The following is a 27322-nucleotide window of genomic DNA, read 5'->3' as shown; positions in this document are numbered from 1 at the left end:
TGTCTTCAAACATTTTTGCCTGACTGTATGAAATTTTAATTTTGCTGGTGTCCTTGTGTGGCAGAGACCATCCCTATGCTCATAATAATGCCATGTGCACATGGTGGTGATTGCACGCCATAACTGCTCAGCTTGTAACTGAGTCATGACAAACTTGATCACTTCCATGACCTAGCTTCCCACCTGTAAATGAATGGATTGTAGTCTGACTTTTCACTATTGCATTTACTGCTGCTTCATTTTTCTATATGAAATTACTGAGTAACGATCATGTTTGTCATAACTTGTTGGTTGACAGATGTCTTAAGACACAGTGGCTATTAAAAACCTAAGTTATTCTGAAGTCATTCCAGTTGTCTTGATTGAACAGTGCCTGCTGCTGCTCAGAGTTTTCAGAAGTATAAAGGAAAGTAGTTAAAAACTTAGTTTAGGCTAATGTGGGTTGCTTAAGCTTGAAATAATTTAAGTGTCTTAGGGTTTTTTCTCCCGTTAATGCCTTCCACTGGGAATTACATAGTATGTATACCCTTTTGTCTGACTTCCTGGATTTTTTTCACAGTATGTCTGGATTTGGGATGAACAGAAATCAGGCATTTGGAATGAATAACTCCTTATCAAGTAACATTTTTAATGGAACAGGTGAGTTTACTCTGATTGACGCTGATCTTAAAGTACAGTAGAAAGATTTTTTTTTTTTTTTGACTAAATAAGTCTTAATTGAAAATACTTTGTTCTGTTGGAGTGCAACTTCATTATAATTTTCAGTTGTTCCATATAAATGCCGCTTCAAGAGCGGTGCTGTGAAGCTCTTACTACTTCATAACAGTGGATTTTAATGCTTTTGAAGACAAAGTGAAAGTATTCTGTAGAATACTGACTGTACATCACATGACTACAGATTATACTTAGTTGGTTAGAAATGCAAAAAAGCTATGGAATTGAAAAGAGGATCAGAGAAGAAAAGATTTATCGATTTTCTACGAAAACATTATATAGGGCAAAACCAGTGGGAAAGCATTTTTTTGAAATCTCAAACTCCGTTTGAACAACTGTTTTATAATGTGATCCTTTCATTCGGTTGTTTCAGTTGTGATTTTTCTCCAGGAATTACTTCTGCACCTGAATTTAATGAACTAGAGAGGGGAAAATACACTTGTGCATAAATGCCTTAGGTTTGTCCGTGCTGACATTTCTGTAGGTGGCTGTGTACATGAAGCAACCTGAGGTGCTGGTGACATCACAGAGTGGAAGGGTTTGGGCATCCCCTAGGACCTTGTGACATCTTTATAGAGCCGCAGCTCTGGCCTCGCCTATGTAGTGTTTTCTGCTGCAAATCAAAAAATGTTCCTGTCTAACTTGCAGCTGTAGAGCCAATGCCGTTCTTCAGCTTTATCTTACCTTATCTAGGCACCAAAGAGCTCCTTGATGCTGCCGCTAATATGGGTTATTCTCTCAAATTTCTTCTCGATAGCTCCTTAAATTTTAAACAGGCTACCTATCCTAGTACTGTAATTTTGATAGTCTGCCTGTATTTTATGTGTGCAGTCTTTAATTCAAAATGAATAGATCTTGTTACTAAATACTGTTGACTAGCTCTTCTTTAAAAACAAACCCCAAACATCTTGATGCTCTTTAGGCTAGTCTTATAACCCAGAGGCTGTAGTTATTTGTAATAATTATAGTAAGAGTAAAAAGATCAATTTGAAGAAAGAAAATATATCCTACACTTATCTTGCACATAATGAAGTCTTTGAGTAAAAAACGTAAGGGAATTTAAAATATCTGTTTTAATTGTAGATGGAAGTGAAAATGTGACAGGACTGGACCTCTCAGATTTTCCAGCACTAGCAGACAGAAACAGAAGGGAAGGAAGTGGCAATCCAACTCCATTAATAAACCCTTTAGCTGGAAGGGCACCCTATGGTAAGACTATAATTTTGAAAGCTATTTGGATGAAATCGGTATTTGCTTGATTCACCTTTTGCTGTTCATAAGACAATAGGTAGTCTTGAAAAATGCCAGACGCTTGAGCTCCTAAGTCTCATTTTTTAAAATAAATAATCAATATCTCTGTGATTGGAGATTTGTCTCATGCTTTTGTAAGTATTAGAACTCATCTGCTTTAGTTTCACCTCAGTTTGTATAGTATGATTACTCTGAAGCTGCTCACTCTAGACATTTCTTGGGCAATAGGTTGTTTTCTAATTGCATGTATACGAGAACTGTCAAGGTCTGAATAGTAAATTTTAGAAATAATATTTGATTACTAGAGATGTTACTGTGTAAAAGGTCAGCAGCTGTAAACCTACTGTATATTTTCTGTTTATTGGTAGTACTTGCTGTAGTACTGCTCACTGTCACTCTTATGATGAACATCATATTTCAAAAAATAACCTGTAAGCATCAAGTATTATCAGTCAGATTCCAAGTCTCTCATATAATTCTTGCTGAACAGCTTAATAAATAATAAAAGGAAAAACATTAAGGTGGATACAAATCTTATTATTTGGGTCTGGAAAAAATTCAGGTAAGCTTAGCATGAGGCACAATGCTTTTATTTTCCTTACTGCTTTAGTAGATTTTGTCATGGATGTTGTATCAGCTACTCTGAAAAGTTGCTTTTATAACCTAAAGTTATTTTTATGACACTTGTCAAATTTCCAACCAAAAATAACCCAGTGTTTTCTAACTATAAAAAGCTAGTGTTTTTCAGAGATATCTCCAACTTTAATTGGAGAGAAATAATAGATACCGCATTATCTAGGAGAAAGTAGCCTCATGGATTGGGCGTAACCAAGGCCCTCTGCTTAAGATAGCTGTGAGAAAGAGCTAAACAAGTTAAACTGAAGTGCTTCTAAACACAGAGAAAAGTCACTTCCCCAAGTGAAGCCACTGAAAAGTTGCACTGAGAGTGCAGAGCTAATTTGCCTTGTGGTTTACGTGAGATTTTTTCTTGTTTCTGAAAGAAGCCATTACATGGAAAATTGATTGATAGAAGATAGGAAAGAGATCCACACAGATGTACTTCCAGCATGGAGCTGGAGTTCAACGTGCAGCAGCGCTGCCGCATAAAAAAAAAATGTAATTGCTCCTGTGCTTACACCGTTTCCCCGTTTTGATGCTAGCATAGCTGTTCGCACAACTGTGTGATGTACCAGGAAAGAAATTTCTGTCTGAAGAGTTATCTTGAGCATATGCTTAATGCAGGGGATGGGATGGGTATGGTGGTAGAAACAATCAAGAAACAGGGATATGAGATGTACTGGACACTGTCTCCAGAAGTGGAGAGCACTTTTGGTTGTGATCAAGAAAAAAAAGGTTTGAAACTGAGCAGAGACATACTTTCTTCATGGTTAGCTTATTTAGGAAAATAGACTTCAAACAACTTTTTGGATAGAATGAGAATATGCAATACACAGTTAATTCATTATCAATTTTATTCATCCAATGGAAGAAATCCTAACTCTGGATGAAAAGGGTGCACAGCAGAAACAAGATTAACTCAGTTTTTTTTTTTCTTAAAATAAAGGAACTTTGATCTCCAACTGCAGAATACTAGAGAAAGTCATATATATTGTCAGCTACTGAACTATTTTAGATCCTATACATCTGTTAAGACTCTCTGAAAAATGGGCCCTAGACTACTATCTTCTCTTCCTCTAGTGCAGTGTTGTTTGCAACCAAATCACTATATTGCTTCTCTGTCTCTCAGCAAAGAATATTTGCCCTTGGGTGTGTGGTTTGGGGGCTTTTCTTCGGTGTTTTTTTGTTTGTTTTTTTGGTTTGGTTTGGTTTTTAGTTTGTTTTTTTTTGTTTTTTTTTTGGTTTTTTTTTTTTTTTTAAACTGGCATTAAAAAAAAAGAATGTTGCTTTTCAGTAGTCGGAATCCATGTTCCAATGTGACTGGCCTACTTTTTTTAAATTAGGGTCAGAGCACTGAGAGTTGCAGGCTAAATGCTTTCAGTTTTCATACTGAAAGTAGGAGTCGTTCTTATGTCACAGGCAAGTATTTCATTGGTGATATGTTCTGTTGCAAGTTAGCTGGGCATCCTTTAAGAATACGTGCTTCTAAAGAGATTATGTTAAGAAATTCTTCATGCAATTAGGGGTTGGAGGAAAAATGCATTATAATCTTAGAAGCAGTACATCCTTCCTTCATCAGTGGATTTCCTTAAATACTGCTTTAGTAATGCCTGTAAAGATTATTTGATTATTTAGATGTGCAAAACAGGTGCTGTTCCTGGTAAAAGTCCTGGGCTTCATTCTTAAAGCAATGGATGTGTCTATGAATTTAACCTGGAGTGTTTCTCAGCTCACACTTAAATAAGAGGCTTTAGTCTAATATGTGTGGATGTTTTAAATGAATATGCTTTGTTTTGGTTTACCTGTTTTTTTGAAAGTCGTTTCTGCTGTACAGCTTGCACATAATGAAAATGGACAGTAAGCAAGATAAACAGCAGAAAATTCTTTACGTAGCAGTCGTCTAATGTTATTCCTGCTTTCATTTTGATGATAGTTGGAATGGTAACAAAACCAGCAAGTGAGCAGTCCCAGGACTTTTCAATACACAATGAAGATTTTCCAGCATTACCAGGCTCCAGCTACAAAGACCCAACATCGAGTAATGATGACAATAAATCTGTAAGTAAACCTTAAAGCTTCTTTTATTTTGAGTGTTCGTACTTCTTTTGGTAATTATATTTTAAAATGTGCAGTGACTATATTTGTAATATAAGATTTTCAAATTTGCCCCTCTGAATTAACAAGAAATTTTGCATAAGCAGCATTTCAAATAGAACTATGTAAATGGAATTTCTCAGGAAGTTTTTTGGTCCCAACAGTCACTGTGACCTTGCGTTCTTAATTTCAGATGACTTCTTTGTATCCTTTTGTATTTTGGGGAGGGGCCAGGGAGGAACTTGCAAGAACACCTCAAAATTTATTTTTGAGAATTGATACATATTTTTCAAGTTTTGCAATTCATAATTTCTTTTTCTACCAGTTCCAGCTCATTTTTCGCTGTTGGTGCCTCTCATCAGTAGTAGTAATTTACACATTATAACATCTTTCTTCAGAGCTGTCAAACCCTTTAAAAGTTAGGTGGTACAATATCACACTTTAAGGTAAAATTCTTGATGGGGAAACGAAATCGCAGGGAACAAGTTCTTTTAATAGAGACCATTGCATTCATGGGTATGCTGTAGACTGGTGGGATACACTGTATCTTAAGTATTGTCAGAATTATCATCCCTTCTCTCTCTCTCTCTCTCTCTCTCTCTCTCTCTCAGATCATAAGATTATGGGGTTTTTTCATTGTTTTCTCTGAAAGATTTGTAATGAAAATTGCTTTTTTTTCTTACAAATGAAAGGTGAATAAAATTTGGATGGTAGAGAACAGTTTCCTACATTATTTAACAAAATGTTCTAGTTTCTGATTGGTTTATTACTTATAATTGCAAAAAAATATGTTAATCAGGGTGGCATAAATACTGATGAGTAGGTAGTGGATGTGACTACAAACTCACGTGAAAACTGAAAAATGCAACTGTTTAAAAAAGGGATGGGGGGGAAGCCTAGCCCCCAAATGTTGTTGCCAGGTTTATCGTGTGGAAAATGGTCTGATGCAGCTAGTGTTGAATACAGTAAGAACGGAGGGAGTAAATGTGATTACATTTTGTTACTGCAGACTTGTTTTAAAGAATACTAAAGAGTAAGAAATAATAGTTATGGAAGATGTCTTTTGTCAGTATAGGGGCTCCTGGAGTGCAGTCACAGTTTTGTTGCCAGACACATAGTGTTTACATCTTTCCTGATAATTGCAAGTGTGCTAACTGTATGTTGCTTGCACCTGAAATTGGCTTGAGTTATTATCTGTTGCTACATCATGGAGTGTCATGCAAGAGCAAGACTGTATGGGAAAAATATATGATGCGATGAGTCAAAAATAGCCTCTAGTCACAGGCACTTGGGATATCCATTGTGTATTCAAACTCAGGTGTAAAGTATTTTCTTATCCTTTTAGATTGCAAGCTTTAGGCTCATTAATAGCTCTTACTGTATGACAAGTATACTTAAGGAAGTGGTAAATATTACACCAGGTTTGTCAACAGAACTCAAGAGCTTCAGCTTGGTTCTGTTTTAGCGCCTAATTTATTAGGGTGACTTGACGTACTGGTTTAGAGCACTTGACTGAAAGATACGGTCAATAAGTTTTTCCATTTTGGTTTGTTTCCATCATACCAACTCTGCAAATTTTTTTTTAATAGAATTTGAGTACATCAGGCAAAACATCATCCAGCACAGATGGGCCCAAGTTTCCTGGAGATAAAAGTTCAACTACGCAAAACAACAACCAGCAGAAAAAAGGGATCCAGGTGTTACCTGATGGTATGTGTCATTCCACTTTTTCTTCTTTAAAAGTTTTGACAGTCATTTAGATCACCTTGTTGATTCCTCCACTTCTTGAAAGGAGAAAATTAATTTGTTGTTCTTGCCCAGGTCGGGTTACCAACATTCCTCAAGGGATGGTGACGGACCAGTTTGGAATGATTGGCTTGTTAACATTCATCAGGGCAGCAGAGACAGATCCAGGAATGGTACATCTTGCATTAGGAAGTGATTTAACAACACTAGGTCTCAATCTCAACTCTCCTGAGTAAGTTTCTGGTTTGTAGTACTATCTTCAGTTTTGGTTTTATTGTGCTGTCATTCATAACAGTAGGCTCACTTAGCTCATGTGACTATCAAACCCACAAGATATTTTGCCAAATAAAATTTGAAAATGTAATGACAGTAAAACAAAATTTTCATAAACAAGAAAATTGTGCTTCAAGGCATACTGAGATCTTGTTATGCAAGCTTTCAATAAACCTAGTGGCTTCGCTTATTCTCCTAACTTGTTTAGGATTTTCTTCAAGGAATTGACAGTGTATTGTTAATAAGTTTCACCTATATGTTAATTTTCAAATAATAATATTCCTTGAGGATATCTACACTTAACTCTCAGCAATTTGGGGGGTAAATTTGTTTTATATTAGTGTAATAACGAACAGAGCATCTGCAGTGTTACCTTGCACCGAAGATTAATTTAAATGAAAATGTAGTTTTATAGTTAACTTCTAGTCATTCAGTTCACCTAAGTTTAGTCATCTAGGCTTCCTGTAGAGACAGTGGGGAGAAAAGCAGTTAGCAACTGCAGTAATGGTAAGATAAGTGCTTGGATGGATGAGATGAATCACCAGCCCAGGGTGTCTCTCTTTCTCCACTACTTATAGAAGGAACCTAGGTTAATTTGGACAAAAACGCTTATCTTCTAGGTGACTGTAATTGTGAGAGCAATTTAATTTCTGGTACTCTGACTTTCAGCTGAGAATCTCCCCATCATTTTGTTTCAGCAGAGATTTACATAGTGGTAGCCTTATTGAGAGAGTAGTATATGCATTTTAAGGTTTGCACATAATATATTAATGAAACAAAGACCAAACAGCATACACACACACACAATTTCAATGTTTCACAAATTTATATGGAGCTGCACTCTACATGCACAAGTTCAGGGAAGATTGATGAATGTGGATATCAAGGTGAGAGGGAAAGCATAGGAAAAATGGCTCCTGATAATTTCAGTCTTGGCATGAATTTATGTATTTCTTTCTAGAGATATAACTTTTTAGAAATTACCACTTCTAGAAGTTCTTTCTGTGGAGCTTGCATCAAAACTTAGTCAAATTGTTATGCCATTGGCACTTTAAAAAAATATTTCAAAATGATCATCCAAAGTCAGACTTCCAATACAATTGTCTGTAGTTATTTGCAGAATGTGTTACGTTAATATAGTATCTTCTTCACTTGTAGTGTTAGTCTCGTGGGTCACTCTTCCATTGAATCCAGTAGTTTCCCACTCCCATCTCCTTCTCTCACAACATAAGGAGAATACACAAAGAACAGTTATACTGACCATGGGTTGCTGTTTTTCCTTGGTAGTCGCAGAGCTTACAGCACTGACTTGGGAGATGGGTCTCCTGGATCCGCATGATTCTGAAGTAATTTGCTGTTCTCAGTACAGATTGCTCAAACATAATTTGAGGATCATCAGCTGAAAGTAGAATGCCTTTGCTCATTAAAATAATTTCAAGTACATTGGTATCTGAATTCTTGAGCTGTTCCTAGACACAGGTGGAATCTAGTTATGTCATTTGGTTATATAGCTACTTTCTCTAGATGTTGGCATGCAGAATAGTAGTAGTGATACTACTTTTGGTGATACTATTTTATTCAATGTTATTCATTAGTTTTAATGACTAACATAAAGCTTAAGCTTAACATACCTATGGGAAAGTCTATATAAAACTAGTACCTCATTGCAAAGGAATACTAAACATGCTTTGATGATGTGATGACTTGCAGCTGTGTTATGCAGCTTCTGAATACAGCATCGAAATTATTAGTGTGTTTTTGTACATATGCAGTATATATATCTGGCATGCTGCTGCTTTTCCTTAGCAGGTATGCTGTAAATAGCTGTATTTCTAAAAGCTTTTAACATTTAATTTCTGTGAATAGGGTATTAAGGGTCTTGGATGGGATAGGGTTAATGTTCTGTATCAGAAAACTAGTTTTATTTTATATTGCAGAAAAGATTTGCAAACATCCTGTGCAGTCCTCAGTGTCTGGCCTGCCATCTTGCTTTATGTTAAACATCCCTTGCTTCCTTTATGAATTGTCGTTTGAAAAACATAAAAGCATTTCACATGCGGAAAGCAAAAACTTTCTGTCTTGTGAGGTACTTCTCATGGTAAAGATACCTGTCTGACTTAAACACTTAGTACAATAAGTACTGTTAGAAACAAAATTTTACAATTCTCTATGTATCTCCTAATGGTTTGAATTAACCCTTCTAACTCCTAGTTTTATATAGATTTTCCGCGCAGGTAGGTTAAGATTTATTTTGGTTGTTGAAAGGATGATTATATATTGCTTGTACAGTCCTGTATTTCTTTTTTAGGAAATGTGCTTCTAATTCCTTAGGATAACTTAAAATTCTCTATAAACAAAAATTTTAAAATACGGCATTACTACATTTCATTCTTTAGCAATTACGTAGCTGTTTGTTCATGTTCTGAAGCTTTCCTAAATATTCATCGAATAGACTGTAGGCTGTCCAATACCTCCTTGAAAAATGTTAAATTAGTAGAGTTTTATTTTTGTCATAGAGGGAACACTATGCACAAACTCTTCGGTTTTTATTACATTTAGAAGTGCAGTCCTGAGTCTGTAAAATCCTGGATTCCTTGCCCTAGGAAACCAAACCTCTAGGGCACGCATGAGGTGATGGAGTTGCAGGACGCTTCTCTTCTGGGGAAATGCCTATCCATGCTTTCAGTAGAAGGAATGGTTTAGTTATTTTCAACATCTGCAGATTTTGCCACTGAAATCTTCCTTCAAGCTCTAAAGCATAATCGTTTGCTAACAGTAAGATTAACTAGCCTAGAGTAAGATTGACACCACTTGATCAGTGTAGGTTTTGGCCCATATAGCTCAGCTGGGAGTTGGTTGTGCTCAGGTAATTTGGTAGGTTACTGATTTTTTTTTTTTTTTTTTTTTAAATAGTAATTATTAGGCTCTTGACAGGAAGGAAGCAAGGATTTGATAGGATGTACCATACTCAAGTTTCATTTACAAAACTTGCCATAATAGTATGCTATCATGGATATTTAAAAGCAGGCGGTAGCTACCTGCCAAAAGTACATTTTGCTCAGTCCTTTTTTTTCTCTTCTTTAACTGTTAATTAGAAAACTCATTCTTCAGTACGTCAGTCATCATAGTAGAGTTGGAAGGTTCATCATTTTCTCTTTACTAAACTAATGGCTCCATTTTTTTTAAATATATGTTAGCAAAATCTGCATAAAGGAAAAATATTAAATCATAATAAACTTATGTTGTGCTGGGATTCAATTTATTTGTCATCACTGAAATTTAGAACAAGAGTAAAATCTTTACTGGTTAGTTTAAAAAAAAATAACATCTGCCAGTATAGGCTTTTCCTCACCTTCTTGGCTCTGTAGATTCCTATGGCAGTTTAAACGCAATCTTACTCCACATATTAAAAAGAAAATGAATAAATGTAACTATTTTAGGAATGTGGTCTGGAAATTTCCTTTTCTCCTTCCTTCTCACCCCAGGTAGTGGTTTTGGTTGCATGGTATGGTTTTTAGGTGTGCGAGCTTGATTGTGGGGATTATTTGGTTGGTTGGTTTTAATTTTGATAAATTTGTGCTTTTCTTTTTCTTCAGAAATCTTTATCCCAAATTTGCATCACCCTGGGCATCATCACCTTGTCGACCTCAAGACATAGGTAAGAGAGAAGTAACTATTTAATTCAATATTAATATTTGCAAATTATATTCATTTACATGTCTTAATAGTTGCATCAATTCCGATTCTTTTTTAGACTTCCATGTTCCATCTGAATACTTAACTAACATTCACATTAGGGATAAGGTGAGTACGTGTGTGTGTGTGCTTATTTTTTGGTAGTTTTTTATCAGTAATTCTCTAAATTTTCTTTCAGATAGGTAATGTTCAAAATCAGTGCATTTTATGGATGTCCTCAATCTTTTTAGGAACAGTGATGCATTAACTGGCTAATTGGACACATCATGCACCCATTCACCTTAAAAAAGAAAGAGGAGACAAAACTGAGAATGGGCATGGTTAGCTGAAGAACACATTATGTTTTTAAGACTATGCCCTTCATGCAAAGCAGAATTTTGTTATAATCCATATACTGTAATATTCAAATGTCATATTAAATTGAGATATTTCTTCTTGAGATAAGCTCAGAATTGCAGTTTCAGATATTCTCACATTTATCTGTTGCTTTCCATATCTACATGAATAGGGATTTTTTTCTTAGATGTATTTTCTTTCAACTATTGTAGTTCTGTAAGAGGGATCACTGAGAAATGTTGTAAGAAGTTGTAGTAATGTTACTTAATGGAGTGTGAAGTGAGCAAATACATGTAGATTTTTTTTTTTTTTTAAATTTAAAAAAAATAAGATGAGGATACACAGGTGCAGGGAGAAAATTCTGTCTTGCTGATTCATTACTTCTGTTTATTTTTCTGTTGTATCTTTTAAGTTGGAAAGGTTAACTAGAAGTGAAGAAAAATGATTGTTCTAATAACTATTACTCTTGTTATATTAGAGTATCATTTGCAACACACTTAGGATGGAAGCACGTTCTGGATGTGTCCTTGTGTTATTTAAGTGGGATAGTATGTCTTAAAACATTTATCTATTGTGATTTTTCATCCTCATTTTCTTCAATCTTTTGCAGCTGGCTGCAATAAAACTTGGCCGATATGGAGAAGATCTCCTGTTTTATCTCTATTACATGAATGGAGGAGATGTATTACAGCTATTAGCAGCAGTAGAGCTGTACGTTCAAACTATTTTGTCAGTCTTATGTGATTTAATCTATTGCAGTAATGAAGTAGTAGATGTAAAAAAAACCCCAACAAGTTAGACACTGAAAACAGAAGCTTAGTCAATCTAAAGCTGGAAACCTTTTTTTAAATACCTCCTCCAACCTTGGTTCCATTTTGTACTTTTTTTTCATTCATATAGCGGAAATCAAGAGTCTGTCTCATAAATTTTGCGTTATTATGAAGCACTGTGAAAAAGTGGCAAGTGCCAGTCATCATTAAACATCTAACTTACCTTCAGCAAAACGAAAAACAGTAAATAATCATAAAAATAATTTGTTGTTTGAACCTACCAGACTTCGTAAAGTTTCATGTGATTAGTTTGAGGTGTAATAATTGTATGGAAGAGGTATGAGATCGCAGGTATAATGACGTCTTAGAAATTTTGTTTTGGTTTTGAATGCATTGTATAGTTTTGATCAAAACCCTTAAATTTCTATTTTATGAGTCAAATTCAGATAACTAACAATAAAAATTATCTTTCCTTCCTATTAAAAATGAAAGATTTAACCGGGATTGGAGATACCACAAAGAAGAACGAGTATGGATCACCAGGGCACCCGGCATGGAGCCAACAATGAAAACCAATACGTACGAGAGGGGAACATATTACTTCTTTGACTGTCTTAACTGGAGGAAAGTAGCTAAGGTATCTCTTTTCCCTTGTGCAGATTTTTTAAGTCTGTCAACCGTGTATTTTTAAAAGCAGAAAAGTAAAACCCAACCTCCTCCCCAAAAATCTCAAACTTTTTAACCTCCTGTTGTTTAAGTTCATTATCTTAGTTTCTGATGTGTGAGGGAATAGAGATTGCCTAAAACACTGGCTTGTTTGTGGAAAAGGAGGAGATGTCTATTTGCTGTGTTTTTTGGGAGGTATAAGGATGTAGAACTCAGAGTTTTGTTTAGATAGAAAGCTTTTTTCAAGTACAGAATTATAGAATGAAAAGCATTATTTGGCACTTCAGAAATTGTGCTTGCAAATATTTTATTATTTTGCTTTCGAAAATTCAATAGGGAGCTACCACGTCTCACTTTGGAATTAAAAAATAGGTAGGGAGGGGTGTTTTTGGGGGGGTTGGCTTTTTTGTTTTCATTTGGGGGGTTTTTTTGTGGTGTTTGTTTGTTTTTTCCCATATACTGTCCCTTCTTGAGCATACTGCAGGACTTTTGTGCTCTGTTGTTTGAACATCAGAGTACTTAGAAATAAATCACTTCTTTTAGGGTGGAGGCATATTTTCATGGTGCTTGTTTTCTGTATTCTAGGCCAGAGGCATTAAAAAAGAATCTGAAAGCTACAGTCTTCTCCCTTCCCACTTCTGATGATCTTTTTGTTCCTTTCTGTCTGTGAATACTGTCAGTAATGTTCACCATTTACTTGTTAGCTGAAGAAATTCATAGAATTGTGCTTCATTTTCTCCACCTTCCCCCAAAGATAATTAATTTTCAGTATCTTCCAACTTCCAACTCCAGCTTTTAAGATCATCTTGTACAATGCCTTTTCCTTGCTGGATCCCGATTTCTGAGATTTCTCTTCTCCACTAAAGCAAAGATTTTTCTAATGCAGATATGTGCCAAAATGCTATTTGAGAAATCAGGAGTGCTAACATTCACTAACCTGGCAAGAGGTGTGCTCTTTTGAAAATAGCCTGCCCTACAAGGTGATGCATTCAGCTTCAGCTGGAGCTGAAAAAAAGATAAATTCACAATATACATACAACCATTACACCTACATACAGTCGTAGTTAAATAGATTGTCAAGAATCTCATTCCCCACTTAAGTTTGCTTATATGAGATTTTATGGATGTGGCATGATTTTTCTTCAAGTTTTAACCGACATGTTGGATTCGTTGATGGAAGAGCAAACATAAAACTTCCATGTCAGAACTTCTGTAGATACGGTATCACACTCTTGCTTTTCTCTAAAAAACTCTTAACAGACCAGATTAATCTTGAAGCCTTGAACTCAACAGATGTGATTCCAGCATGTTGGAACTATGTTTTGTGGTTCCACGTGCTTAGGCATTTCATTTAATCAGAAATCTTTTCACCTGGAGCCTAACTTATGAATTGTTTGCTGAAAAGGCATTTCATTTCTGTGAGCGAGTTGCATCTATACACTTGGAGATTATGAAATATTGCATTAAATAGTTACATGTCTGTTGATGCGTTTTTAAACAGCAGCTTTAAAGGAAAGAGAAGAGAGTTCAGCGTTCTCCCCTCTGTTAAGTCCATTACATTTCCTCCTAGCCAGTATACTGAAGTTTGCCATCATCTGGAGATTAACTAGATATGATGCTCTTTTTCCTTTCTTCCCTCCAACCCCCAATAAATTTGCTTAGTCTGGGCAAGCTCCCCTCAGAAATTAACGTTTTAGTTGCCCCAAATGATATGGGAGGCTCTTCAGTCCATTTGCATGTGTGACGTGTTGTGTCTGATGCCTTTCCTGTGACCGTAAGAAAACCAAGATTTTGCAACTGAAGGTTTTAATGGCAAATCCTACTTGTATGGTTTTTCATATGTGCCAGAACTTTTAAGCAAAAGCATCACTCTACTCAAAAGAAAACCCAAACAAAAGGAAAGTTTTAATTTCTACTTGAATTATTTATTTGCTGCTTGGTGTACTTTCTTAGGTTTCCCAAGATGCTGTTTAAAGCTATTTTATTATGATGTAAGATCATCAGAGGGGAAGTAACTACCTTTTGAAAGGATAGATTTCTTCTTTGGAGTCAGCTGAATATGTTCCGTTTATTTATGAGCAATAAGAGCCTCATACAGATTCATATATTGATGGATCAGGTTGAGTTTTTACACACAACGTTTCTTTTACTAGGAGGTAGTCGCGCCCATTGTATAAGATCTAGTAACCTCTTTAGTGTCTCTTCTTTTTCGACCTGTAGTAAATGTGTGAAGCTGCTACTTCATGCTTAAGCATTACTTTTGAAGACAGTATTTTCTCTCTTTGGAGTCCTGAGTGCTGTCCTTAAATTCAGCATCCAGTGCTTGAGTTGTTAATTAGCCCACTACATCCCTCCTCTCTTAAAGAGTAGAGCTGGCTTCACCTGGTAGGCGTTCCTGGAGATGCTGTGGTGAGAGAGAGAGATGAATCGCTACTGTTCTCCAAATTATTTTGCCCGAGATCTACACAAATTCTCTTCTCTTTACTTCACACACTGAAAATAATTCCCCCAGCATTAAGAAGCAATTGGTAGCTAGTAAAGAGAGGGATAATATTTTCTAAAGTTTTGCACCTGCAGTGGTAAGCTAACAAGGAACATGGTTCCTCCCCACCCCCCGCAGTGTCCATAGGAAGAGATATTATCCTTTCTTTTAGGCTTGTGTATTTCTTAATGTAAAAATGGGAATTGGAATATTATTTTGAAATTTTAATTTCATTTTAGTTTGGTGCAAAATACAGCAGGCAAGTTGAGTATTGACCACAGGAAGCTAGAGAAGGATTTGGGGAAAAATTGCTATTGTGTTACATGGAAAAGGAATCACTTGCTAGAAATAATTCTGTGACGTTTCTATCTATGATAAATAAATAAGAACTTAGATGTATGTCAGGTGTGATCTTGGCATTGTATGGTAATGTTGTTGCCACTGATATTAATTTCTGGAATTGACATTTCCTTGGAGGAAGACTAACGTAGACTTACCATAACAAGAATGGCAGTATTTGATAACTCCATGTTGCTTTGAATGCACAGAGAAGTATGGCCAAGTAATTTTTTCTAACAGATGCAGAAGTATAATTAATGTTTCAGGAAATTAAAATATAAGAAGCTGGGGGAAAAAAGAAAGAATTCTGATAAATTGCAGTCTCTTACTATAACTGCTACATTATTCGTGAATGCTGGGAATATCACTTCATTAGAAGGCCACAACAGTAGTTGCTGCTTAACGGTTTCATTAGTCCTTTTTTGAAGCAGTCAGATAAGAATTATTTCTGGTAAATTACTGTCTCTTGTATGTGCAAATTCAATTGTTTTTCAAGGTGCTTTATAAATTTGTCTGTTGTTCTAGTGCATATGCTCAAATATAGGGTAGCACATATTTTAATGTGTTGTGCTTTGCAGACATGGTGCATTACGCATTATGAGCTTATGTATTTATTGTAGCTATTTTAAATTATACTGCATTACCATAGATACAGTGAAATATAACTGTTTACTTTGGATAATATTACTAAATCTTAAGACTAAGGTTGTAAAAAACATAAACCAGACATGGTTTAACAGATTTTTTTGATAGTGTCCTAGACTGGTTTTAACAAAGCCCAGTAAAGTAGACTGAATAACTTCTCTCAAGAAAACATGAAATAATATGTTTTTAAGCTGTAGGCTCTATTTTTATATTCCTAATAGATAAAAGACCAAAGAAGGAAGTGCAGCAAAACAGCTGAGTAATGAGACAATTTCTAAACTGTTAGGAAATAAAAATCAAATAAATTCTATGTTGATACGTGGTAGTAGATAGTAAAAAAATATGAATGACAATAAACTTCAAATTCACCTTAAATGCAAAACAAAATGCAGGAAAATGCTGATTACAGATATGTCTGTATATACGGTTTTTCATCCTAGGGCATGTGGAAAGTACAGTATGGTTAAAGACACTTTGATTTTTCACTGAGGATTTGGCTATATAGTTTGCTACTGTTGAGGAGACACGAGAGAGAGACAAATGAGAGAGGAAGGGAAGTGGCTATGGGACCAAAAATGCCTTCTACAATTGCACTTTTACTGAAATCCTGATTTAAAGTAAACTGTCTGGAATTTCTCCTTTGAAAAGTAAGGAGAATTAATCCCGTTTAAGGAACAAGATTATAAAACCCTTTTACTGTGATTCTTTAGTGGAATTCTTTACGGGAGAGAAGGTTAAATTTCCAAGTGTTTATTTGCTTGTAAGGATTGCTGCCTATATTTAATTACTCCCTATCCTTTTAAGATCAATATTAATTGAAATACTTTTATGATTGCTAGAAAGTTAAATATGTACTTTGAATAGAGATGTGCCATAGCATTTTCATTCAGCCCCTAAATTAAGTTTGGATCTTTGCATCCATCTTTAAGCCAGTATAAATGTTGCTTTCTCGGTCCCGTTTGGAATTTTTGAGCTAGCCATGGGTTTTCTACCATCTCCTTTGGTGGACTTACACAATCCAGAATATTTTGTCCTCAGGACACTTCCTATTCAGCTAACTTTTTGTTTTGTTTCGTCTATTAATGCTATGGATCACCTTAAGCAATTCTCTTCTAGCTTTAGTATTCTTACCTACTATTGTTTGTACATGTGCAGGCTGATGTAACTTTACCATCAAAACAAGTTTTCAGGATGACACAAGAAGTGATTGATTTCTTTGTGTAGAACAATTTATTTAGTGTCGTACATGTGCTGTGTGTTTTGACACACATTTAGTATTCATTATTCGTGGTTAGTAAAAGGTATTTAATTTTTAATAATTACTTCCATGTGGAAAATAAAACAATTTAACAGATGTTTGTCAATGGATAAATGGCATTTTTACATTTTATTTGTATCTGTTTATATTAAAAAATATCAGTGCTACTGTTCACATCCTAAGCCACAGTGGCCCCTGGAATCAAAAGCAAAAGCATAAAGTATACCTGTAATACAAGTATTTTTCTATATGTAATAAATAATTGCCTTGTAGTTTTCAAAAATATTTGGTCAATGAGTTCTTTTTTTGGTATTGTCAGATATAACTTTAGGTGCTCTTGTACACTAATGGGCATTGGACTTGAGCATTGCCAACACGGGGATGCAAATCAAAAAGGCTGTTTTAAGCCTGTTTATTTTAAAAATCGAGGACAATTTGAAGTATCAATTCATGTACTTCTAAAGAAACTTTGGTAGGGAATCATATTCCTTCTTCTAAATGAGGAGCTTCCAATTTGTGGCACACAAAGGACTGCTCAAGTTCCTGAGTGTTTCTTTCAGACACACACCTTGCTCGCAACTACTGCTGCCAATGGAGGGACGCAACCACCTTAAGTCTGGAAAACCCTTTTTAGACTACTGGTGCTGTCTTAGCAGTTTAAGTAGCCATTTTCCATGGGTAATTTTGAAGGCATTTCAGAGCGTGTGGAGGTTCAGGCAGCTGATTGAAGCTTTTGTTATTAACCCTTCTCTTTGTTTACAATTTTGTTAAAGAAGCAATTCCCCAACAGGTGACCATAGATTGATAGTAATCTGCAGACGCTTCCATGATTATGTGCAAATTGGAAACTTTGAAAGCCATGAATGTGGGAGAGAAGTTTGACTGGTTTTTTTTTTTCTATTATAAAATGACTTCAGAATTACTGAAGATCCACCCAACCTAAACCAGCTTTTGACACCAAAATACCCACATAGACTTGTACACCTTGATCTTGCTTCTGACAAAGAGAGGGAGCAGGCACCTCTTCAGTATCAGCACTTGTGTATGTATCTGTGCAAAAAGAGAACATACACCAGCTGGCATGCTGTGTTAATTAGGAATGCCAAAAGCAATTGACTTATATGTATAGCCTAAAAAAGCCCAAACAAACAAAACAAACAAACCCACCCCCAAAATAAAAAAAAAACCAAAACCAAACCAACAAACAACAAACCAACCAACTAAAAAAACCCTTGGTTGGAGTAGAGAGCGGGGAACCAGAAATGAAGCAGATGTACAGCACTTCAGTGTGGATGACTGTAACCTCACCTAGGTTTTGCTAGGATTTTCCAGCTTTAGGGACAGTATTCTCTGGGGAGTACAGGCTTCTTGAATGCTTAACATTTTCCCCCACTTTGTTTCCTTACCGTGCTGAATGTTCTTTCTGTGCTAGATGGACCTTGTTTTGCCTTAAAGAAGTCTGAGAGTTGGATTTCCTAGATTTTATTTCTGGTCTTTGATTTAGTTTGTCTACCTGTAAAAACTGAAATATTACACTATTTAATCACTTCAGGGAGTGTTCTAAAATAATCTATTCACTACTCTTAGTGTTTTCATCTGTATGTAAAAATAGCGGAGTAAGTTTGCTCTGCAGATACAGATGATGTTCTGCTGAGGCTCTCGACTGAGTTAGGCAAAATAAATTACTGTGCGTGTCCAAGGTAGCTGTTGTTGAACTACCAAAAAGTACCCTTAAAAAACAATTCTGAAACTTCCGCTTACTCTTATTTCTTGAATGAAGATAAAATGGGGATGAGACGCAGTTAAACTGCTGAGAAGATCTGGAAAATATAAGATTTAAGTAAGTCCTTATACATTTTTGCATGAACGAAGTAGCAAGCACTAAATGGCGAAGTGCACTAATTAGGGTGGTGTGCACGAATTAAGGTGACGGGGAAGGAAGCTGCTTTTTTCAGTGTAATAATCAGGATGCATTTAGACATCAGGAGTGGTTACAGTCTGATTTTGTAGTAGCTGCTGTAGTCAGAATAAGAATTCCTACTGGAAATGTTTTACAATTGTGCAAACCAGACACCCTCAAACAAAAGTCAGGTGATTTGTGCTGGTGATTGAGCTGCTTATTTATGAACCAGTAGCTTGAGTGGCATCCGAGTACCTGGGCAAAGATTTTTATTTCATGTGGTTGTTGATAAAACACCAGGAGAATTTGTCATGAAAGATGTTGGCAAAGCGTGATATAGGAGCAAGGAGCTCAGGATGTACAGGAGGGTTGGGTGAGTGAAGCTTAAATCTGAGTATGAAATGTGGTAGAATATTTTGTTAAATTCTGGCTTAAGTATGTTTCAGTGGTTTGTCTCTAGCATTTTAGATAATGTTTCCCGGTTTTGTACTAAGAAGGAGAAACCTGGCTAGTTTAACTTACAGTTGGGTCTGGTAGTATGGTGCAAAATATCCCAGAACTTCAGGTCATCCAAAATAAGCCTCTGTACATCTGAACTGTGGAAAGACAGAAGCTTTTATTCATAATTCAGTTCATGCCATGATTGTATATTTGTGTTTTATGTGTGTGTATATATATATACATAAAATTGAGATCGTAACTAGGGTTCTGAGAGTAATGTAACATTAAGAAGAGTAGGAGAGCCTACATGTTGCAGGTGTAATGGCTTGGGATATTGACTTTTTCCTAATTAAAATATAGAATCCCAGAGAGCGAAATCACGTGTTTCTGCCTTGAGATAAGTGAGGACTTGATTTCTTCCATATTTGTGCTTTTCAGGTATGGCTGGTAGAACGAATGTTTTTCAACAGGTAAATGATATGTTGTTTTATTTGGTTTTGTCTTTTTTTTTTTTTATTTTATTTTAATTGTAGGAGTTCCATCTGGAATATGACAAATTAGAAGAAAGGCCTCATCTGCCATCAACCTTCAACTACAACCCTGCTCAGCAAGCCTTCTAAAGACTTCCCTTTTCTTGGGGTATGGCTGTCTCAGCACAATACTCAACATAACTGCAGAACTGATGTGGCTCAGGCATCCTGGTTTTAATTCCTTGAGGATCTGGCAATTGGCTCATGCGAAGGGTCACCATTTGAGGTCCTGCCTTACTAATTATGTGCTGCCCAACAACTAAATTTGTAATTGTTTTTCTTTAGTTTGAGCAGGGTCTGAATTTTTGTTTTGTTTTATTTTTTGCCAGCAGACAAGCTTGGGTCTGTAAAGACAAGCGAGTACACTGACAAAAGTTTACCACTTAGTTTTCCAAAATGTAAAAACAAAAAAAAAGAAAAAAGACAAAAAATTAGACAACAAAATTTGCATTGTTCATTGTAGCACTATTGGTAATAAAAAATGTTTGTGCATTTTTATGTGAAGATCCTTCTCGTATTTCATTTGGAAAGATGAGCAAGGTTTGCTTCCTTCATTTTACTTCCCCTTCTGTTTTTGAAAGGCAGTTTTCGCCAAGCTTAATGCAAGAATATCTGACTGTTTAGAAGAAAGATATTGCCACAGTCTCTGGTTAGTTTCCAGAGTTGTGTATTACTGAGCTTCATCTTTCCAGAATGAGCAAAACACTGTCCAGTCTTTGTTACGATTTTGTAATAAATGTGTACATTTTTTTTAAATTTTTGGACATCACATGAATAAAGGTATGTATGTACGAATGTGTATATATTATATATATGACATCTATTTTGGAAAATGTTTGCCCTGCTGTACCTCATTTTTAGGAGGTGTGCATGGATGCAATATATGAAAACGGGACATTCTGGAACTGCTGGTCAGGGGACTACTTTGTCGCCCTGTGCACTAAAGGGCCAGATTTTCAGCAGCCAAGGACATCCATACCCAAGTGAATGTGATGGGACTTAAAGAAGTGAACTGAGACAATTCACTCTGGCTGTTTGAACAGCAGCGTTTCATAGGAAGAGAAAAAAAAAAAAAAAGATCAATCTTGTATTTTCTGACCACATAAAGGCTTCTTCTCTTTGTAATAAAGTAGAAAAGCTCTCCTCACTGCAGTGTTGACTTTGATTTGAGATTGTGAAATTATTTCTTCAACAATGAAAAATGGAAAAAAAAGAAAAAGTTGAAGTATTAAAACTATCGAGCTGTACAGTGGTTAAGACACTTGAAGAGTCTTTTTGCTGCTGACAAGTAAATTTATGAGAGAGTTTTATATTCTTTTCCACAGTAAAGTTTCCACAGCCGAAAAGTTTGGTTAACCTTGGTTTCAGATCCCCTCTCTATAGTAGCAAATAGCAAATCATTTTTAGAAAGGTGGGTGGGTAACACTTCAAATGATAGAAAGACGCTTCAAGAATTCATCACAGAAGGAACGCTTGGAAGAAGCTTGGTTTAGAACTGATCATAGCTTAGTTCCAGGTTTGGTGTTTTCCCACTTAAAACAGAAATACGTTTCATTTGATGATCACTACTACTTGAACTTCCAGATGCAAACAAACATGAATACACACTGGTTCTGAAAACTGTAACTGTTCTCTAGAGCAGAGGAAGAAAAACCTGAGCCGTTTGGATAGTTTCCTTTTTCTTGATGTGACTGCCACTTCTCACTGAGTTGCCTCTGGTGATGCAAACCATTTCAAAATATCTGAAATTACCAAAGCAAGAAAAGACAGCAAAACACATGTCAGTGAATCGTGGGCTTTTAACCTGTTTTTCTATGTAGCGCAAAACCAACTTGTTGGGATGTATTCAATTATGCTTGGAAATTGGACCATTAATGGCATTGCTGTGGTTCTGTATCAGGTGTATAGCAATTTTAAATTCTACGTTTTTTATATCTATTTTAAGATGATAGACATAAAAATATAAGCCTATTGATTATAGTTTTTTATTATTAAAGCAAACTGCTTTGTCAAATTGAAAGAAGAGGATGGTTATAGTCCAGGTAATGACTGACACAGCTGAAAAAGATGGTGGCTTTTTCTTTATCTCAAATCAGAGCAGATACAAACATATATTTGACTATTCAAACATAAATTTATAAATTTTAGAAAGGATAATTTTCCAAAAGCATCTTGCTCACTCCACACTAGCATGTACATTTTTTAGTGTCAGAGGTCTGCTTTGATCTCTGATGCTTTTTTTTTTTTTTTACATGTTTACATCTTCAAATCAAATGTGATTATTTCTTATTATATGGGCTTGGGTTTTTTTAATGTCATTTTTCATCTGCCTAGCCAATCTCATGGAAATGAACAACATATGGTAAAGGGAGCAAGATAAGTTACATTAAAAATGGTCTTTAGTACTAAATACCTATGGTACTTTAAAGACAATTAAGCTGAAATTGGGAACCTAAGTTCTCCAAAAAGTTGCTTTGATGATACAGTTGTATCCAATTGCCTGATACTTCAAAAATGCGAGATGCTTGATTTTAGCAAACTTCGCACCTGTGAGCAAGGAACTGGTGCTTTGCTTCTTCCAAGGCGAAGAAGAGTCTGGCTCTCATTTGTTGACTAAATAAGCGTATATGGAGACTTCAAAAGCTGTGACTTGATCTCATGTTACACACTGGGTTGAAGCAGGAGAAACAGGTTTAAACGGAAAACAAGGTGTAAAATTGGAAATGCTTTTTAGCTGATACCACATTAATTTAAAAAGTTGAAAAAAAAAAAAAAAAAACAACAAACCCATACTGCCTTTTTTCTGAAAGGAAGAAAACCTTAGCCCTCATTTATGTACTGACACGTGGCAAATTGGCAACTGAATTGACCTAGAGATTTTTTAACACTGACAATTAAGGTCTGAGGCTTATTTAATATGTTTTTACATTCCACTAACACTATGAATAAGGGGAGAGACTAGAATGCTATTTTAAAAATACATGTATTTGAGGAGGTTTTTTTCTCTGTAATTAGAGCATTGTACAACAATGTGCAAGGTAAGTTCTGAGTAGTAAACCTGGTGTTCCTGGAAACAAGTAGAAGTATTCCTATTTCTGGCCTGTGTAACACACGGTCATATTCATCGCTCCTTATTGCATAATGTTTATAAATCTTTATTGAGTAGTTAGCTCCAGTTTCTCTGGAAATCCACTACCCTGAATTTCCAGGGTTAAAATGAGTTTCACCTGCTTGATTATCCTTAGTACTGCAGAAAACACTTGCAGTTGTTATTTTAACAGTTATTACCCCAACCGCCCTGCTTGTGGGGAAATCGGGGGTGCCAGGGAGTCATGGAGGAAGGAGGTAAGGACACTCCATCTCGGTGCTGGAAAACGAACAAACAAAAAACCACCCAGGATTCAATCTCCTCTGCCTTAGTACCTGGTGCCACAAGTACTTAAGCGCATGAGAACCTTTGTGGGCTCGACTGAAGCCCCGAGTAACCCCGGGAAGCCTGCGGGTACTCGCACGGGTGAAACTATTTTGCACGTGGCTGACCGGCGTTAACGTGTCGCTGCGTGTGGGTCAGCGTTCGTGGCTGACCACACTGCTCTTCCACGGACGCGACATCCCTACGGTACAACGATGTATAACCGTATCGCTTTGCTGCTTGTCGTGTCTGAAGCCCTCTCTATCCCTAAGCCGGTATTTTTTGTACTTTTCTGTTTCCATTTTAAAGTTTCCATGAAAAATACTGAGAATGTACCCAAAATAAGAACTTGGGTGTTGTAGTCAGATGTGGAATTGTCTGCAGAGTGCTGAGGGACTCTTTCCGTTGACCGTAAAGAGACCAGAAACTCTCTTTGGCACGACCTAAGCAGTGCTGGAAGGCACAGAGGTCTATGGGGCAGTCAGCTCGGTCCTGCATGGCTCCTAGGTGGCCATGCCTATTGAAGAAGGGTGTTCAGTTTTTAAATAATGTTGTTTTAAAGATACTTGTCACCTAAAAGGAAGACAATTTTTTTTTTTCCATTAGTTCCCATAACTTCTGATTGAAAGTACTTCCATGGCTGGATGTTGACTGAAACAAAAAAGAAAATTTGATTGCTGTCTGTTACGCTCAAGAAGAGCTTCTAAAAGCGCAGTTGTCATCCTAAGCACGAGGCAGCTAAACAGTGCTTTTGATTTAAGATCCTAAATATAACAATTGCTGCTATTAAAGCAAAATTTCTGTGTGTGCTTAGTTTTTCAAATACCATACCCTTTCATCCTGTTCCTCAAAATTTGCCGCTGCTTCAAAGTTATGCTAGTAGAAGTTGAATTCTGGTAAAGAATGCAGGTTGGGCTAAGCGGTGAGTCTGGATTGACAACTGATGCTTTTATTTTCATATAGCATGAGAATTAAAATGGTGTAGCTGTTTTCATTTCTCTTCTGTGATAAGCCTGCGTGCTCTCATTTCCACAAATCGGAAAGCTTCTAGTACATTTAAAAGACCAGAGCAAATGCAGCTGGAGGACTTATTTTGAAATTGTGGTTTGAATTACTTCAGTAGGTTTACCTCTCAAAACCACTTTACTGTTGGAGTTCAACTTTATGTTTTTGAAAGTAACGTTAAAGCACATCGAACAATAGTTTTGAATATTACTGATTCAACCCACTTCAGAATTAGCAGTGTTAACCGAGCTTGCATATTATTTTCCTCGACTTCAGTTTATCGTTTCCATTTCATATTCCCTTGTCAATATTAACATGCCAATATTGGACGTGAGCGTACATCAGAATTTTCCTGCTGAAGCTGCCAAAATAATTTTCTGCAAAACCGCTTCTTTGAACTCCCTCTGGTTTAACAGACAAGCAAGCCGGTGAAGTAGCCAGTTTTCACGATTGCACCATCCTGCATTGCCCGCAGACCAGACCTGATGAGGAGCGAAGGGAAGGCAGGCATCCCAGAGCTGCTCTGTCTGATGCAGACACGGACGAAATTCTGTGGAAACTCTTCAGCTTTTTCTACAGCTCTTCTTTTGGACAAAAGGGCTGTTTTGGTTGTTCCCCTGCCCCTAGTTGTGCTTCTGCCAGCGAGCTGGGATCTCCCTCCCTTTGAAGGCCAATTTGCTTTCTGGTGGGCATCACAGCATTGGTTTCAAAAAGGCATTTTCTTATTGCATATATATACATTTGCTATTCGAAAAGGCAGCTCATTACTGGCACTTTCATGGAAGATGGTGCGAGGCAGCTCCATGGTCGACGTCAGGAGGACCACCGCTAGACTTCTGCAAGGAAACAGGGACGCGTGAGCCCATTCCCATCGGCCAGGCCCTCTGGGTGTGTGGGGACGGAGCCCCACCGCGGCCCCTCCAGCCTCGAGGCACACGACCGAGGTGGAGGCATCCTTGCCATGGGCTGTATGAGCTGCCTTCAGGTGGGTGATCGGTGGTTGGCCACAGGTAAGCCTGCCCCTCGGTCACGAGGCAAGGAAGGGCCAAAAAAGCAGGTAGCAACCCGTTTTCCTACTGTTGAAAATTTCATACAGACATTTAACTTTCTACACCGGCTTTCTCAGCCCTGGCATGGAGCCAGCGTCCCAACTCGTGCCCTCAGCAGGTGACAGGAGAGCTAAAATCTTCACGACTGGTCCCCTAGTACCCAGCTTTACCCTCTTACAAACTGGGCATTAATGATCATTTTTCACTTCTAACTGATCCAAATAGACTTGAAACCCTGACTAGGTTATCTGTGCAAAGCTTCAAAACTGATGAGATTATCTGGTAAATGTTAAGCGCTGTTCCTAGTTAAAATACAGCCTCAGCATCTCCTCAGCCCACAAGGGACGCAGGGGTTGGATGCACACAGGAGGACTAAATCTCAAGGTTACTGTGTTACCCAGCGAGCTGTTGCCTTAATTTTCAGCTGATGGCACTTTATATACAGGGGACAGCGAGGAATTGAACCGGGCACCGAACGCAGGGAGATGCAACGCCAGCTGTTCAGAAGGTAAGAAAGATGAGAAGCCACAGCCATCTTAACTGGGAAAACAGGGCTGGAGCTTTCCTCAGGAAGGTGGCTTCAGGTGGCAGGCAACTAATCTACCTGATCAAAAATTTATTTTTTTTATATTATGAAAGCACTACGCAGCAAGCCCCACCATTAAAGACTGCCGTCACCACGAGCACTGGCAGCAAAGCCTGACTGATGGGCACGGATGAACAGAGCCAAGGACTAACCAAGATGTGTTCGTTTTCTGGTATAAAAACCCCACTGCAGGTTTAAGAAAAAATAAAAATAAAAATAAAAAAAAATAAAAATAATCCCCCGCTAAGAGCCAGAGTACTTTTTCTGAAACCTTTTGGTATTAGGAAAGGCTACTAGAGAGCAGCTGGCCTGAGGGCAGCGTGGTAGGGGGCCGGTGCAACCAAGGCAATATTTGCATCCTTTGATATTCATGTCACCGTGTGGATATTTAATAGCCTTCCTGCCAAACCTTGCTCAATAGTCCGTTTGGAGAACCTATGGATGAACTTCATTTTTAAAAATTTGATGTCGCATTTTGCAGTGGGAAAGTGATTGAAAAAGGTGGCCAGAGGAAAGTGCTATTTCCCATATTTATTCTTCTATTATTTCTGTACCTTCTTCTCTGCTGTATCAAGTTCAGCTCTTGGCTCTGAAACTGTCACATTTTGTTCTACCTAATTGCCTATGATAAAGACTACGGAATAAAAGTATAACTATTGCTTATGGTACTTTGGCACTGAAGAGCTTGTTCTTTTGTGTTGCCATAGTGGGAAATGCTGGGTAATAACCAAACTTTATTTGCAAAATAAGTGTATTTTCTTGGATGGACTGCCTTTCTGCAGACCCGCTTCAATGAGAGCACTTCTTAGGGTGACCTTTCAAAGGTCAATACCTTCCTTTTGAAAGCAATTCCTGCCTAAAATATTTTGACGGCTATCATCTTGCTTACCTCTTATCTTCAAATAACGATGAACAGCTCGGAGGCTGGGTCTGTCCCTGCTGTGTGGATGCTGGATTTGTGGCTGGCCAGAGCAGAGCACCTGCCCTGCATCCCCGAGAAGTCCTGTTGAGGGAGGATAACGTTCGGCCAACTCATTATTTCCCTCCTCAGTTAATAAGGTGAAAATAGGAGCTGCTTCCTTACTTCTAGCTATTTAAATTCTTTAATTTCGGGTCTGACTCTGTGTGTATACATAAAGACCTTGCAGCTTTTTGACCGAGCGTGACTTCACACGGGCTCTCTGGGACTTCACCAAGCTGGTGATGAGAACTGGGAAGCACAAACTATTTTCATGGCCTGGTTTAAGCTGTGATTTTAGTCTTCTGGATTTACCTGCAGGGTTGCTACCCCATCCTGGGGGTTGTGGTGGTGGCTTAGGGGGCGGTGGGCGGGTGGGGGGCCGCAACGCGCCCCAAGGGCGCGTTGCGGCCCCCCACCCGCCCACCCCCCCCCCAGACATTGCACCTTGCACAGTACCCGCTATTAATCCGGACTAGCAAATCTCCCGGACCAGATAATCCCATTGCAAGCTGTCCCATCCACCCCCAGAAGGGTTTGAATTAGGTCAGCC

At 37.3% G+C, this 27322-nt stretch overlaps 1 protein-coding gene across 7 annotated transcripts in view; it reads left to right on the top strand.

Annotated features, from left to right (window-relative positions):
- The window catches only part of CNOT2 (CCR4-NOT transcription complex subunit 2), a 93935-nt gene extending 73073 nt beyond the window's left edge, over positions 1 to 20862 (top strand). For all 7 annotated transcript variants that reach the window (XM_082310345.1, XM_082310343.1, XM_082310346.1 and 4 more), the window contains 10 exons: positions 560 to 639; positions 1798 to 1923; positions 4517 to 4641; positions 6267 to 6387; positions 6499 to 6655; positions 10293 to 10354; positions 10451 to 10500; positions 11339 to 11439; positions 11991 to 12135; positions 19763 to 20862. In XM_082310345.1, coding sequence (XP_082166471.1) covers positions 560 to 639; positions 1798 to 1923; positions 4517 to 4641; positions 6267 to 6387; positions 6499 to 6655; positions 10293 to 10354; positions 10451 to 10500; positions 11339 to 11439; positions 11991 to 12135; positions 19763 to 19849 — 1054 coding nt within the window. In that variant the 3' untranslated portion in view covers positions 19850 to 20862. The remainder of the gene's footprint in view (positions 1 to 559; positions 640 to 1797; positions 1924 to 4516; positions 4642 to 6266; positions 6388 to 6498; positions 6656 to 10292; positions 10355 to 10450; positions 10501 to 11338; positions 11440 to 11990; positions 12136 to 19762) is intronic.
- The last annotated feature ends 6460 nt before the right edge of the window (positions 20863 to 27322 follow it).

The sequence above is a fragment of the Platalea leucorodia genome (genome assembly GCF_965183815.1).
Source record: "Platalea leucorodia genome assembly, chromosome: 4".
NCBI classification, from domain to species: Eukaryota; Metazoa; Chordata; class Aves; order Pelecaniformes; family Threskiornithidae; genus Platalea; species Platalea leucorodia.
This window is presented reverse-complemented; position numbering and strand designations above follow the sequence as displayed.